Source organism: Trematomus bernacchii, unplaced genomic scaffold (assembly GCF_902827165.1).
Source record: "Trematomus bernacchii unplaced genomic scaffold, fTreBer1.1, whole genome shotgun sequence".
Classification (NCBI taxonomy): Eukaryota; Metazoa; Chordata; class Actinopteri; order Perciformes; family Nototheniidae; genus Trematomus; species Trematomus bernacchii.
In genome coordinates this window covers 4,935,845-4,953,550 of record NW_022987469.1, presented here as the reverse complement: position 1 = coordinate 4,953,550, position 17,706 = coordinate 4,935,845, and the positions used below count along the sequence as shown (strand labels likewise).

The following is a 17,706-nucleotide window of genomic DNA, read 5'->3' as shown; positions in this document are numbered from 1 at the left end:
GAATATAAATGAACTCAGCACTCAGAGTATGCACATCGCAGGCTGGTGGAACCTTTGATAAGGAAACACAATACACTTAGTTCATTCAAGGGCTTTCTTAGAATATGTCAGGAGGCCTCTGCGATCAAGAGTGATAATCATAGTGTTTAAAGACAAATTTGATTAGATATGGCTTCAGTATGGAGGCTTATAGCAGAGCTGAGAAAGAAGTCTCCCCGGTCCAAAGTTAATCTGAGTTTGGAGCAATTGTGCGAGGCGAGAGCTGCACTTGAGAAGTTGAAACACAAAGCAAAGAACTGATTCCGGAAAGAGAATAAGCACATTATTCACAGTGATGGAAATCATGCAAATTAATTCAAGACTTTGTTTTCTTCTCTGCTCAGGCTTGTTAAAAACAATGATTATTAGACAAAAGTAAAGATATTTTTTATTTTTTTATTTGAGTCCGTGAGGATGCATGACCTCCTCTTCACTTTGTGCGACACCTATACACATTTAAAGATAAACTAAAGGTCTCCTGTTTTATGTTGATCATCATATGAAACATGAGGATCAATCACACTGAAAATAAACACTCGTGTACGGAGACAGGCTGAGGCACACACTGTTACTGTCAATCACATTATGTGTGTTTGTGCTTATGTATGGTAAACAGCCGCTTATACACCCTTTATAACAAGGTCAGCTTCACTTCAGCAGCTGTTGCCAGGCAACAACAGGAGGCTTTAGGAAGTGCTCCATTGAGCAGCGTATGTTCAAGTCAAAGAGAAACAATGAGACACAAACTGAGTGTGGAGACAGGCTGGACGGCAGAGGACTGTCAGTAGAACACACTGTTTGTTTCACACAGAGGACAGAGTGGGCAGTAATGCGGGGGCTGTGAGGGTGGTCCCTCGGACCCTCAGCCACGTACCCGGAACGAAATGGAAGAATCAAATGGACAATGACGTATCTCCAACGAGGCGTTTTGGGGAGGTATTTTCTGTGTTAGAGTTTTACTCGCTACAGGGTGTACTTTGAGGGTTTGTGACTCTGCACACCGTTTACATGCATAAAAACCTTCATAACACACAAGGGGACGGGTAATAACCGGAAAAGCATGACATGGGCCCTTTAAACAAATCTCTATAACTGATTCTGCTCTAACAAAGGATAATGCCACAGTAACATTAGTTATTAAAGCATTACAATTAGCCATGTTCAGGATCATTATTTAGTTTAGGTGGTTTGAGCACAGAGTAAGAGCTGATCAAGATGATTACGATTTTTAAAGGTTTGTTTCTTCCCTATAGATCAGCGTTGATGTGATAGGTGGGTCGCGAATGGACGCGATGAACGGGAGATTATTATTATTATTTTTTTTTTAAATACATTTTTTGGACCTTAGGTCGGAGTCGAACCTGGGTCCTCGCGGGCGGTAGTGGACTGTTACAGCCGGAGACTCGCAACGGACGGCGGATGTGGTATCGGCGCTGTGAAAGTCCACGGCCCACATATGCCAGAGCCAGCGGCCCACCAAAGGCAGCAGTCCACAAACGGCAGCGGCCCACCGGGAAAAGTCCCGAATCTCCCGATGGCCAATCTGAGCCTGCTCACACACACACAACTGAAACCAAAATCATTTACAGACATATGTAAAAATCTCTCATACACACATATGAAACGCTCACACACACACACACACACACACACACACACACACACACACACACACACACACACACACACACACACACACACACACACACACACACACACACACACACACACACACACACACACACCACACACACACACACACACACACACACACACACACACACACACACACACACACACACACACACACACACACACACACACACACCACACACCAGCGTTGCAGTCGGGAAGAAAAGCAATGTGGAGCGGCACCTCATCACCAAAGGAGTTTAACCGTGAAACCTTTTCGAAATCCCGTTTGTGTCCCCCCACTTTACAAATATGCTTATTATTATTATTTTTTAACGCAAGCCGTCATCGCCACGGAGGAGCACACAGCCTCTGTGAGCGAGCAAGACAGAGAGAGAGAGCGAGACAGAGAGAGAGCGAGAGAGAGCACACCTTTATCTATTTAATATAGCCTAGTTGTAAAAAATAAAGTAAGAAATCATTCCAATGTGTACTATAGGACAGTAAAAAAAAAGAAAAAGGGGAGTGATTAGTAAAATATGCATAAATAAAAAGAAAGAATGCTAACTAGGTAACATAAGATAAGAATAAACCAGTTTGAATGATTTGTTATTGGTTGTGATCATATTCTAAAGATGTTTGGATTATTGAAAAGTATACAGTTCCCTTTCATGAGTGTTGAGAGCTGTATCCATCAATTCATGTTGTGCTCAAAGTGCTCCAGATTGATGCATTTCACTTCAACATTTAAAAAACAATCTTCCCGGGGGTGCATGCCCCCGGACCCCCCAAGAGTATGTGAGGTCCACCCCCAAAGAAAGCAGGTTAAAATAATTAAATGTCATACATTGTCTTTTAGTAAACACTGAAAACGGGTCCCACAGGTAAGCATATAATAATGTTAAAATGTGCTAAATATATACACTGCAAAAAACAAGTGAACGAGTGAAAAGGCCCACCTGTTCAAAGTGGGGAATGGCTGAGAACCACTGCTATAGATCGTGATAGACTCCGAGTTGAGACAGGATGACATGTGTTGGGGACCATGGAGAGTTGCAGTTATGTCGATTCATTATTGTTTTTATTATTGATAACAAATATTGTTGTCACTGTCACTATCATGGTGTGAACTGTAATATGGCATCATAGGAAGCTTCCAGAAAAAAAGAAAACCTTCAGAAGAAACGTAAACATTCCTCCAATAACCTCTGTATCTCTCTTGTTTACAGCATCTAACCAACTAAGTGCAACAAAATGACCACTCATCCCCAGACTCAGGGTGTGTGAGGGGTTAAGAAGCCAACACACACTTCCACACACAGTCAGCACTAACCTCTCAGCTGGAAGTAATGAAAGGATACGTCCGGGCACCACAGGCTTCCTGTTGACCATAGCGAAGGACAGCTCTGTCTGCAGGAACACGGCCGAGGCCTTGATGAGATGCTGTCCAAAGCGGAGGGTCAACATGTCCAGCTGACTCTGGCCTGGGGGGGGGGGGGGGGCAGAGACAGCAGCGGGTCAATAACAGAGTCTGAGGAAGCATTCTGCTCATCGCACCTGACTGACCTTTAACATGTGGTTAGGATCGGATTTTAGGATCATATCCCTTACCATTAGTGTGTTAATAGGTGGCTTGCTTTGTTTGGAATGAACAAATATTTTGTTTGGGTGCATTTTCCATATCTCTGGAACCCATCGGTCGATTTTGATGATTGACATCTCTTTTTAACCGTTAGAGCCAATAGAATCGACGGGGAAGTTCCTAAAATCCATCTAAACATTACCCATTGGTGAATGAGTGATGCGTAGCCAGAATGCCCCGGAACCGGAAGCTGCGATACACTCTGGTAGCTATCATTAGCAGCTAATATGAAAACTCCGTTATTGCCATAAATATGAAGATGGATTATCAGTAATTATTTCAAAGTGACACACGGATTAATGGATTAACCTTCAGCAGCGTTTTTATCGTTTTAATGCCATTGAACACAACTTTTGATCAGAACACAGCAACGGTAAGACTTATTTTCCGATTTGGTCCCGTAAAGCTAATTTTGTTGTTGTTTGTTGTCATTTTGCCGCGAGTTCTGATCGCTGTTTGTGCAGATACGATAAGTAATAAGGGTATTTTAACGTGAGTTCTGTGCTAAGTGTGTTAGCATTTTTTCGCTCAGGGCTCATTTAGACGCTTCTTGTGAGACTTGTGTTTTGTTTCGGTAAAAATGGTTCGTATCGTCAGTTAGCTGAGTTTCTTCCCGTTAATCGGGTATGACACATTAATAGGTTTTTAAATGTTAAGCCCGAAATAAAGAATCAGCCGATAACATGAAAGCATATGGCTATGTGCTTTCATGTTATCGGCTGAATCTTTATTTATTGATTTGATCACATTACTCTGATGCTAGTGTTCAAGACAGCCTACCTATATGTCTGAACTCGATCCTTAGAGTAATGTGTTATGGAGCCCATTTTGCACAACACCATAACCAATTGAATCACACCTAATGACTGGGAGGGATCCCCCTGGTGTGACTGACTGTAATGGGGTTGAATGACGCCTAAGTGATTACACGCTCCCTCATGGTGGTCTGTGTGCTCTGACCGAGGGGGGGGGGGGGGGAATCACAGCACTATTCACACTGCTCCTTACTCCCATCTCTCTCCCTCTCCATTCACCTGCACAAACAGCACAGATAGAGACAGATGTCGCGTTCACACCAACAATCGTACTTAATCTCGGGTACTTTTACCCCCATTTTTAGAGCCAGCTCAGAGAGCGTACTTTTCTGTGGGTGAAAAGTGCTCCAAAAGTGCCCCAGTGCTGATTGGCTGGGCGAATTGCAAACCACGCCCGTACAACTCTTAAAATGTTGTGTGGAGACGCCATTGTTTTTCCTCGCTACAAAAACACAACGCTCCGTGCGTTGTGTTTGTTTTTGAAAGCAGTTATGGCAAGCATCAAGAAATGATGAGGAGGTGTCGGCGCTTCTGGAGATCTACGCCGAGGAGGCGACCCAGGGAATGCTACTGAAGCCAGTTCGGTAGCTTTCACTCGACCTGGGAATTGTGCACAGCCCCACCGGCTAAAAATAAAGAAACTCAGGCAGGACTACAAACGGCGGATTCAGTGGCCAACGATGACTACCACGACGAAGGTAAAATCAACTACATGCACTGGGGGTTTAATCTGCACAATAATGGTCTCAGATGTACTTTTATTTGCTCAGTAGATCAAGCTAGCCATGCTAGGCTCCGAGCTAGCTACATCTAGCTAGCTAGATATTCTCGGCCGCTCTGAAAACGTTTTGACTTGTGAATAACTGTGCAGTGTTTCTGTAATTTGCTTCACTAACTCATGGCACTAATCGTGTGTTTCAGGCGAGGATGGACAACTCTCGGGATTGGAAACAAGCGAGCTTTGCATTCTAGATCACAGCGCTAGCTCGTCCTCCTTACCAGCAACCAAACGCAAAGGTACACACACTGTAACTTTGTCTTGAAAGAACGTTACGCATCGAACTGATGTTCACAATCATGTTTATTTCATAATATTCATCATATTTTATGTTTAACTTGCCTCAACAACATTAAACAAAGTTCAAGCATACATGAAGCACTCTTCAAAAAGGAACAATCCTCCGTGTTTGAACCTCTTGAATCGCTGCATAGCCGATTTATTTGGACTGGATTATCCCAGAGAGGCCAAACATTCTTTATAACACAGTTTCAGATTTGTGAAACCTTTAATTCTATTTGTGAAAATACAAAAAAGAGAGATTTTAGTGCTGTTTTTACATGTAGACCACATTAGACCACATTAGACCAGGTCCTGATCTAAAACCACTATACCTAGACTCATCAAATCTGGACTGGATTATCCCAGAGTCAAAAGATTCTTTAGAACACAGTTTCAGATTTGTGAAACCTTAATTCTATTTGTGAAAATACAAAAAAACATTCCTAGTATGTTGTAAAACTACATGGCGACTAAACAGATCTTGTATCTTGCTTATTTTCCCCTCTTAGGAAAGCGGACACGGGATGCAAATTTCTTTGACACCGCCCAGGCGTTGGAGGACCGGCGTGCCGTGGTGAATGAGTTGGAGATCAGATGGTGCTGTTCACCAAGGCCCAGGAAACGGAGGACAAGATGCTCACCTCGATGGAGCGCCAGGCAGAAGTGTTCAAGCAGCAGATGGAGCGCCAGCAGCACCAGGATGAAGTGTGGGCGCTGCGCCATGAGGAAGCGTCCTATACATCACATGTAAGTGATTATTCTGATACCATCATGTTTCATCGGTTATAAACTGGCAAAGCTTTATTTGTCATTTATTTATCATCAATGTTGCAACCTTGTGGGGGAATGGCAGTGGCACATACACAAATATGATAATTTATATAATTTTAAATATTATTTGACCTAAACTTTTAATTCCCCCCCATTTCACACAACACAACATGGAGTCCACTATGGGCCAAAACTAACATGTATGTTTGCATAGTGTTTATGGCAGACGGATGCAGTGGGTCTCAGGAAGATATATAATAAAGGTGGGTTTGCTGCTGAGACTCCCTACAGCTGGGACAGTTTATTTTATATTATTATTACTGTTATTATATAGTACAACTGACACTTTATTTTATATTGACAATGTTTACTGACATGTAGGGCTGGGCGATTATGGCAAAAATCATAATCACGATTATTTTGGTCAATAATTGATATCACGATTATTAAATACGATTATTCATTGACTTTAAAACAAATACAAATAATAATTTGAAATGTATCTTTTTAACTGTTGATTACCCTGAACGTATAATTCAACTGAAAAACCAATACAAAAATAAATTAAATAAATGATACATTTATATTTACATTTAAATAAATAATATCAAAAATAATAAATACCAATAAACAAGATAAACAAATATTTTGGAGCGCCCTCCAACAAGCTACTAAACATATGTAAATATGATAAATACAAATAAATTAGACTAAAATAAATTAGATCAAATATGTTGCAGTGCACTGTCACAACCTAGCAAAGCAAAATAATTGCTTTATTCGATTATGTTGTTTTCGTAATTGTGGCAGGCCAAAATCGTAATTGCGATTAAAATACGATTAATTGCACAGCCCTACTGACATGTACAACTGACACTTTAGTTACATTTAAAATATTTCTATTTAATGTTATGTCTTGAGAGTGCAATAAAGAAAACCGACATGGCGATTAAACAGATCCTGTATCAGCCATCCTACGGTGAAACATGGCAGTCATGTGTGCTTTCCGTCGGCCAATCCTTTTCCTAAAGCTTTTGAACTGCCTTTGATGCTGAAGAAACTTTGCGATTATAGCATTCGTCGTGTGGCGGCTCCGGATTTTTGTCGGACGCCTAATAGGCTCAGGCTCTGGTCGCATTAACGAAGTTACAAAGCTGTATAACATGAGCACAAACAGCACAACTCCAGTCGACTCCATCTCCATCATGTCTGAGGTCGGAAGGTAAACAACAGACAGTATACGCGGGAAGTTTTTCTTCTTCTCTTGTTTTGTAGCGGATTGCAAACAACTTTAAGGTGCTTACCGCCACCTACTGTACTTGTAATCTTCCCTCAGGGAAAAGTACTCCAGTGTGAACGCGATCTGTACTAAGTGCCCTGGGGTTAAAAGCGCCAGGGCTCTTAGTGCCGGAACTAAGTACAGGAAAGTACTTGGTGTGAACGCGGCTAGAGAGGAGAGGTTTTGGATTTTAAAGTCCCTTTTATTAAACTATTGCACTTTCAGCATATGAAGCTAATTTCCTGCCATAACTCCACAAACAAACTAAACAAGTTTTACAAATGCCTTATGATTCACTAACAAACACAGTGTGGTTTGCAAATACAAAACACCATCTACAAACTAATGCATTTAGTTTTGCAAATAAAAACGTACAGATGTAGCACTCCAGATAGGACTCAATGTGCGGATTCCAACCAAAAACCCAGCGGATCCCAGTCTATTGCTAGAGGGCGTTGCCAAATTTCCCCATTTGTTCAATTACAGGATTTAACCATGAGATGGCGCTTCATTCACAAATACACAAAGACAACTTGGTGTTGTAGAATTTAGTCTGTTTGCAATGTTGCAGCTCTGCAGTTGTGTTTGCTGAATACTGTAGCATTTAATCACTTATTTGTTATGGTTTTCACAGGCTGCTATAACGAAAAAACATCAATATTTTAGATCAAATAAAGTATATCTAATCTTATTATCTTAATTGTAATTCAATAATTTATAGTCTTTATATATCAAATAATCATAATAATGTAAATGTTTACACTTCTTTATTTTTTATGCTCATACTTTTACCTTTACAATAGTTTGCTTTATGCAGTATATTTTTTACTATAAAAAAAAAACGATCTCATTTTATAATGATAAAATTAGATCGTTGTACAACAATGAACTCAATGTGTGATTGTTATAGCTGTAATAATACAGTAAACTATTAACAATAATATAATATTATAGTAAATATTCTTGTCAATGCAGAATATGATTATATCCGTGACAGTAGGAATCAAAAACGATATGCTACAGTATAGTAATACAAGATAAATCCCACTTGTTGTAGCCTACCTGGCAGAGCAATAAATAAACACTCCAGCCTTTTATTTAAACTTGTTTAAAACATATCTAAATAAATATGTGTGTCCCGGGCCATAAATGTAAGTATGCTGTCAGATAAAGCCACGGCATCCCAATTCCCGTATAGAGAGGCGAAGTCCCGCCCGTCTACTTCCGACCCATGGGACCTTATTTACATAAAATTATGTATTGAAGTCAATGGGAAGAGAAAACTTATCTTTCGATCCCGTTTGAATTGTGCCACGAATTACACATATGATGTTTGTCAATCTTAAAAAATAATTTTAAAGTTTAATACTTTTCACCTCATTCTGAAAGAAAGAAGTGAAATGTGCCAACGTGACGGCCGTCTTGGTGTGTGGTGCGAGACGGGAGATGTAGTTCATTGAGCGGTTTCACACAAAAAAAGTGTTACTTCACTAACTGTAAGCTTGTCACTCAGAGGGGGGTGGGGGCAGGTGAACGGTATGGTCAATGTTTGTTTGTTTAAAAATGTTTGCAGTCGCGAAAGGTCTAAGCCAATCAGACATGGACAAAAACAAAGGATCAGTCTATGTGTCGAGGGGTGGAGAACTAGACACCCCTTTACAGCCATGGTCCGGTCTGACAGCGATCAGCTTTCTGCGGGAGAGAGGAAGAGACAGATCACCGCATAAATATGCAAACCTACAGTTAACTTAACTGCTGGAGAAGAAAGATCAGGGGGGGGGGAGAGAGCTGTGGCTGATGGGCCATTAGGTGTGTAAACACACAGCTGATCACCTAAGAGCTGCCGTTTCATTCAGACTATTTAAAAAAAAAAAAACGGTCTGATTTTAACCTATTAAGCCCTGAGCCTGTTTTTCAGGTCTCAGGCTCGAAAATGACATGCCCAGAACAAATGACCATATCTTCCCTTCTAAAAGGGTTAAATTAATAATCTTTTTTCTCAAAGTAATGATAAACCTGTGAGTTGGATGTAGAAAAGTCAGAATCAATATAGATGTTTTGATGTCTTTCTGACCGTTAGAGCCAATAGAATCGAAGGGGGAGTCCCCCACACACACTCATTGTGAAACAAAAAGGTGGGGGCTTCGCGTATGCAGTTTTGCATCAGAGTGAACCTATCTCTAGCTTTGACATTTGGAAACGGAAAAGCAGTTTTAATGCTTATGGATTATCAGAAATCATTTCAAAGGGACACAGACACATTGGATTAACGTATGGATTAACTTCAGCAGCGTTTTTATCGTTGTAATGCCATTGAAGACCACTTTGGAGAGACTACAGAGCCAAGGTAAAAATGTTAGCATTTTTAGCTACCTAGCGTCACCTGTTTTGATGTCCGTTTTTGCTTATAACGTCGCAAATTCGTATAATTCAGTGATAATGTGGGTACCCATCGATTCTGTGTCACCTCACGATGTGAAACGATGTCATGGATGTAGAGAAGTAGATAAATAATAAGGTTTTGTGAGTGATTTTTGGTGCAGTAAGGTGTTAGCATTTTTCACTCGTTGCTAATTCAGAGGCTCAGTGTTAGCATTGTGGGTTTTCTTTTGAAAAATAAAATAAAAATGATCACTTAGATGAGTTTCTTCCCGTTACATGGATATAAAACATTCATAGTTTATTAAATGAACATGCCCTCAGACACTGTTTCCTGCAAGATGTTGCGGCAGTGCCCCGGTACCGGGGTCTCTCGGGCTTAACAGGTTAACATTGCACAACAATGAACTCAATGTGTGATTGTTATAGCAGTAATATTAAACACTAATAATACAGTAAACTATTAACAATAGTATAATATTATAGCCCGTTGGCCCATGGTGAGATGACGAGGCTTCATAAAAAATAAACCTATTTTTAGTGAATTACTGAGTTTGGGCAAGTTAATAACGTTTTAATGAAGTTGACTACAGTATATTCATATTTGTCAGTGCTTTCATGTCAATTCGGCGAACATAAACATAAATGATCGTGGTGAAGATGATTAAAATAGGATTAAAAGTCGGTAGTGAGAGCCGTGCTGCATTTCCTCCCGTCGGATGGGATATAAAAACAAACCGATTATTTTTGTAATTTTGTAGTTTTGTAAACTCACGTGGATTAAACTACATTTATTAGTGCTTTCATGTCAATTCGGCGAACATATGATACATTAAATGATCGTGAGGATGATGATTAAAAATCGTTTGTATGAGCCGGTCGGCATTTCCTGATGAAAAAACATAGCGATGGTTTTGTACATACACCAACGTGGATTAAACAACATTATTTTGTTAAAGGGCCCATGTCATGGCCATTTCCACTGATCATAATTCCATTGTTGAGGTCTACTAGAATAGATTTATATTGTGCATTTTTCCAAACTCACATTGGTTTCTCATACAGCATCTCTGTAAACTACGTGTATTCACTGAATTTCACTCTCTGCCTTTAACGGCTCGTTGTAGCTCCAATAGCTCCAGCCCCCACCCTCCCTGTGAGCACAGTGTGCTCGGATTGGTCGGGACATTGTGAATCGCGCTGAGCTCCGTGGAGGTGTTGTTTCCTTGTTTAGGATACATAGCAAAACACCGCCAAAGTCATCCTGAGCACGCACAAACTCACAGCCGGATTAAAAACAATAAGTGTGGCTTGATATTGAGTAAGAAAAAGGTTGGAGAAATCAGCAGAGCTGCTGCCTGCACATAGTGTGTGTGTGTGTGTGAGGAAGTCCGTGGATTGGTCAATTTGAAGCAATCAGCGGGGGCTTAACGTAACGGCTCCGCGGACGTAATGTAACGGCTCCACGGATTGGTCCATTTGGTTCCGGGTACGGCTTGACATTATGCCGTACCCGGAACGAAATAGAAGAATCAAATGGACAATGACGTATCTCCAACGAGGCGTTTTGGAGAGGTATTTTCTGTGTTAGAGTTTTACTCGCTACAGGGTGTACTTTGAGGGTTTTGACTCTGCACACCGTTTACATGCATAAAAACCTTCATAACACACAAGGGGACGGGTAATAACCGGAAAAGCATGACATGGGCCCTTTAAATAAAAATATGGTGATGTTTTGTAAATGATTACATGTCTCTTATTTAGCACAGAATATGATCCTATCCGTGACATATGGATCTTAACAAATATCCGCTATATCAGATACCTCTACTATAGATCTATCAGCTGTTTATTTCACAAGAGTTCCAGTGTGGCAGCTTTTTAATCACTGCACCCCCTGGTGGATCCATGATCCATTGCAGCTGGTTTCATTATAATTAAATGTATTTATCAATGGGGCATATCAAGTCATGCGGGGGGTTTTCCTTTCAGCGAGGGCCCACCCCGTGCCGATCACGGACCCACATGGGTAGGCGTCCGAAATTACGTGCTACATCTGTATCTATCAAACAAACACATAACATTTTTCTAATAAATCATGTTTCAGAGACAAATTCAGCATAGGTTTTACAAGTACAAAACTTTTTTTTACAAGTACAAAACTTTTTTGACAACTACAAAACCTTTTTTTACAAGTACAACACTTTTTCTTCTCACGGCGGAATATTACTATTACTTAAAAGTCACGTGGGTGAGTCACGTGACTTTTGGCAGTAATATTCCACCATGGTTGTGCTCATGCTCACTCACACAGGCTCCACGGCAGCAGGGGGCACTACTGAGTCCATTTGGACGACGAGAGGTTGAGCAGAGCATGGAACAGCCCTTGCCAGTCTGATGACAGGTGTTTCTAGCGATCCAGCGATCTGATACCGGACCTCATTTCACAATGAGCGTCCAACAGGTAAGTTTGTTGATTTTTCTGGTGAAAAAGCCAATGTTAACTCAACTAAGTTACTGTTTCATGAGTAGGCTATGAGCAGACTGCAGGAGCTAGTTTACACCAAGCTAGGCACATTTCATGTTGGTTCAGTAGGAGAACTCAGTGTATACACTCATTCCTCCACTGATCACTGGTGGGCAAAAAGATATATATAATTGGTGTAAGCTAGCTCCAGCAGTCTCCTTGATATCATCCTACTCATAAAACAGTAACTTGTGGAGTTTAACATTTTTCACCAGAAACAACAACAAACTCTTCTGTTGGAATTTTTTCTTTCAGCAAAAGACATTACACAAACACATAATCCCCAAGAGAAGAAAGAAAAATAAATACAACACAATAAACAAGAAAAAAAGTTATACTTAAATAAATAAAATACAAAAATATACAGATGCTGTCAGCATAATTCAAAAGAGAAAACTCAAAACAACATAAATTATAACAAATTATATAAATGGGCATTGACAAAAGGTTTCAACATTAGGTTACAAAGCTGCTAGACAAGAAGCTACATCACATCCAATCATATCTAGCATATACATCGCCAAAGTCATATCTAGTTCCTTTCTAAAACTGTAATAATTTCCCCCATATTTTATTAAAGATATCAGACTTTCCCTTTAAAGCATAGGCTAATTTATCTAAGGCCAGACAATGAGAGATATTTAACATGATAGGCCTATTGTTAGTCTGGTATCGGATCGCTAGAAACACCGCTGTCATCAGACTGGCAGGGGCTGTTCCATGCTCTGCTCAACCTCCCGCCATCCAAATGGACTCAGTAGCGCCCCCTGCTGCCGTGGAGCATGTGTGAGTGTGTATGAGCACAACCACGGCGAAATATTACTGCCAAAAGTCACGTGACTTTTGGCAGTAATATTCCGCCGTGGTTGTACAGTGAGAAAAAAAAGTTTTGTACTTGTAAAACCTATGCTGAATTTGTCTCTGAAACATGATTTATTAGAAAAATGTTATGTGTTTGTTTGATAGATACGTTTTTTATTTGCAAAACTAAATGCATTAGTTTGTAGATGGTGTTTTGTATTTGCAAACCACACTGTGTTTGTTAGGCATTTGTAAAACTTGTTTAGTTTGTTTGTGGAGTTATGGCAGGAAATTAGCTCCATACAGCATACCACTTTTACCTCATCACTTGAGGGAAGAAAACAACAAACAGTAACAATTACAGAAAATAACACAGTCAGTAAACAAACAAAAAGCACTAGAAATTAAGAATCAGCTCTTCATCTTCTTCTTGGCAGAGTACTTTGGACCAAAGATAAATAGAACAAAGGAAAAATCCACCCGAAACCCTGAAACCACCCTTTTAAAAGCTGAAAGAGAGCTGACTGCTGAGGACATGTAATGAACAAATGTTCCAGGTTCTCAACCTCTGAACAGAAAACACACCCCTCCCCCAGCTCCGGACCAAGGTGCGCTCTGTATCTGTTGGTAGCTATTGCACCGCGTACAATCCTCCACTGGAGGTCTGTGGTCCGCTTTTCAACCGGCAGCTTGTAAAGGCACCACCAGCAGCCCTTCGGGGAGGAGTCTGGACCAAAAAACTCAGCCCACTTCGACTCTTTTACACCGGCCAAAGACCAAATGTTTAGTACCTTCACACACAGTTGGTAGACTGCTTTTCTTCCTGCAACCTGAAATGTGTGCAGCTCTGGAGTTATAAAAGAGAGTAGCTCACTGGAACTCTCACTCCAGCCCCCTACAACTGGTGTGATGAGCAGAGAGGGGAAACTGTAGTCACTGTCCTCGATCCACGGATCACACAAGGCAGTGTTCAAAGCATATGCTCTCAAGGACTGTGGCAGGGCAGCACAGACTTCCTTCACCACTTGGTTTAGGATCCGGATGGATGTAATGTTGCTCTTGATTCTCAGGATCTCCAGAGATGACGACTTTGCCTTCATAAGATGACCCACTTTTGTACAGCCAACCTCTCTGAGACTGGCTCGCAGGCTGGCAGACTGTAGTGATGTAGTCCTTATTATGTTGTTGTAAAACAAGGGGCCTTCAAAAATCCACATGCCCAGGGTCTCATTGGTGGCACCAGGGGCGTTTCCTGGACCTGGAAACATTCGGGGCTTAGCCCACAGTGGCGGCGCCAGAGATTTTCTTTTGGGGGTGCTGTGGGGTAGCTTGACGTTTCATAGAGGGTGCTCAAACATGTAGGGTTTCCCATTAAGGTACCGGGCGCTACAGTGAAATGTTCTACTGCAACACTCCCCACACGCACATACACAGTACACCCGCGACTGTTACAATGAAGGCTCGATAATCCGCTCACAGCAAATAGGTGTAAGCAGGGGTAAAGTGGGTGGACCTAACATCCTCTAGGGGGGTCCGGGGGCATGCTCCCCCGGGAAGATATTTTTTTAAATATTGAAGTTAAAAGCATCAATCTGGTTCACTTTGAGAGCAAAATGAAGAGATCTATGGATACATCTCTCAACACCCATATGAAGCAGAACTGTAAACAGATTTTCTTTTATGCCGATGAAAATCTTAGGTCACAGGCTTCTCCAACAGTGCAACACAATAACACAGATAAACAGAAAAATATAGTGCAAGTAAATAGTAATACAAAAGGAAAAATTGTTTAAAAAAGTGAAATAGTGCAATAAGAGTCTATACGCAAGTTATTGGAATGATATATTAGAGAAATAGATAAATAATTACTAATTAGCAGATGAATGTTATGGATGTTGTTTCAGCAGTTCAGTTGTTTAGCAGTCTTATGAAGCATCTCTAGCAGCCTATGGTATGAAACTGTCTCTGAATCTGGTGGTTTTAGTCCGGATGCTGCGGTACCGCCTGCCAGACGGCAGCAGACTGAACAGTTTGTGGCTGGAGTGATGGGGGTCTTTTATAATCCGGAGGGATTTCTTCCTGAGCCGCTGGGAGTAAAGGTCCTCCATGGATGGCAGCTCCGTCCTGGTGATGTTCTGTGCAGTTTTCACCACCCTCTGTAAAGCCTTACGATCGAGGTCGGTGCAGCTGCCGTACCAGGCCGTCATGCTGCCAGTCAGGATACTCTCTATGGTGCACCTGTAGAAGTTGCAGAGTATCCTGGAGTCCATTTTGAACCTCCTCAGCCTGCGGAGGAAGAAGAGCCGCTGTCGAGCTTTCTTGGTGATGGTGGTGGTGTGAAGAGTCCATGTCAGGTCCTTAGTGATGTGGACCCCGAGGAACCTGAAGCTGCTGACTCTCTCCACCGTAGTCCCATTGATGGCAATGGGGGCGTGTCCCTCTCCCTGCTGCTTCCTGTAATCCACAATCAGCTCCTTTGTTTTGCTGACGTTGAGATGGAGGTTGTTATCCTGGCACCAAGATGTCAGGTTTTCGACCTCCTCTCTGTACGCCGTCTCGTCGCCGTCTGTGATCTGGCCGATGACGGTCGTGTCGTCAGCAAACTTCACGATGGTGTTGGAGCTGTGTGTGGCCACGCAGTCGTGAGTGAACAGGGAGTAGAGGAGAGGGCTGAGCACGCAGCCTTGAGGGGCACCGGTGTTGAGAATCAGGGTGGAGGATGTGATGTTTCCCACCCGCACTGCCTGGGGTCTGCCCGTCAGGAAGTTCAGGATCCAGTCACAGAGGGCGCTGTTGAGTCTCTGAGTTTGATGACCAGCTTGGAGGGCACAATGGTATTGAAAGCTGAACTGTAATCAATAAACAGCATTCTCACATATGTGTTCCTCTGGTCCAGGTGTGAAAGGGCAGTGTGGATGGTGAGGGCTATGGCGTCGTCTGTGGACCTGTTTGCTCTGTAGGCAAACTGCAGGGGGTCCAGAGAGTCAGGGAGGGAGGAAGTGATGAATGATTTGACTAACCCAGGGGTCGGCAACCCGCGGCTCGAGCCACATGCGGCTCTTTAAACCGATCCGATCCGCCCATCGTCGAAGCAGCCAATGGGAAGAGGAGAAAGGAATCGCATATACACATGCTGCACGCAGATCCTCTCTCTCTTTCACCCTGTCCACAGCGCTGTGTTTACTTGTCTGTTCGATCCAATCCAACAATACTTTATTAAATTACTCATTTGAACTTTCCGAGACTCCATTTGTCTCCTTTTTAACTTTCTCCTGGCTGCGGACCAAAGAATACATCTTCAATAATCAACAAGGGGCCCTTAAGCTTTTAGTTTTTACCCATATAATTAACTTTACTCTTTCTTAATGATTTGCAACTCACTATTCTATCATAAGAATAGATACTTTATTTATCCCAAATTGGAAAAGGATGCTACAGTCCTGCCAGACCTGTCGGCAGAGGGTAGGCAGAGAGGCTTTTTGTGTGTTCTTCCGTCTGTTGTGTTCAGTCAGTGGTGAATGTTTGTACGGCATGTCTGTATTTGTTGTAGTGACAGAGATGTTAGCATAAGGTAGGCCTTTACACGGCCAATTTTATTCATACTGCAGTCAAACTGTTGACATGGTATTTTTGTTACAGAGTAAAATCTAGTTTCACGCTCTCCTTGGTTCTGAGGTGGTGTTTCTGTGTGGATTACTGCCTCACGCTCTGTCGTCTGTCTGTGGTATCCTTCACTTTCTCTTCTGAATATTCAGCAGACTCTGTTCAAATCTTTTTAGTATCACTAGACAGACTGACAGTCCAGTATTACATACTGAAATCATATGAGAAAATATCACAAACACACTGTTGGATAACTGTTGAACAATATGTCAATATTGTCTGATTAGATAAATAAAGGCAAAGATAATATTGGGTATTACAAAGTAAAGAAGGCTTAAATAAAACAAAGCATAAATCATAATCAACTGAATGATTTAAAGTAATACAATTACATGTGGAATGTGTTTTTACACAATATATATATGTCTCAAAAGTGGTAATTTGAAATGATAAGGCCTCAAAGTACTTTGAGTTTCTGTCTAAATGATCCATGGACATACCCAATTCCTCCCTTTTAAACTGTGCTTATAAACACTTATAATGATGATATTGTTCAGTGTCTCTTCAAAGCTGACGGAGGAAATAAATCGGCTTATGTATAAAATAAACTAAGGTTCAGTTTTAAGAATGATGTAGGGTATGCTTAAATATGGAGTTGTTTCTCATATTTTTGTGGACCGATCAGAAGAATGTCTCTTCTGTGCAGCAAGTTCATTTTAAAGACTATAAAAAAAAATGCATGTTAACCAATTAATCAAATTCAACAATTTTTTACTTGTTTTAAAATATATTTTCTGTATGAATCTGTCCTACTACTCTAGGCAGGCATTGGTTCCCAATACGTTATGTCTCAAAAATCAAGTTATCACTGTGTGCCATATTGATATTGTCATTGTGTGGTAATGCAGTTTTAATTCAGACTGATCTGAAAGTCTGTATTGTATTAGTAAATAACACCAATGCTAACCACCCAACGTGTTAGTGTTTAAGTCAAATAAAAAAAATAAAAATAAAAAGATGGACTTTTATTAATCCCTCGTGGGGAAATTGTTTCTCTGCATTTGACCCATCCTAGTGTTAGGAGCAGTGTGCTGCCATTTTGAACAGCGCCCGGGGAGCAGTGTAGGGAACGGTGCCTTGCTCAGGGACACCTCGGTA

The 17,706-nt window shown here is 41.3% G+C and overlaps 1 protein-coding gene across 1 annotated transcript in view; it reads right to left on the bottom strand.

The window, feature by feature from the left end:
- The window catches only part of LOC117493439 (bis(5'-adenosyl)-triphosphatase-like), a 562,060-nt gene that overhangs the window by 369,150 nt on the left and 175,204 nt on the right, over positions 1-17,706 (bottom strand). The window contains exon 4 of the mRNA XM_034144011.1: positions 3,033-3,155. Coding sequence (XP_033999902.1) covers positions 3,033-3,138 — 106 coding nt within the window. The 5' untranslated portion in view covers positions 3,139-3,155. The remainder of the gene's footprint in view (positions 1-3,032; positions 3,156-17,706) is intronic.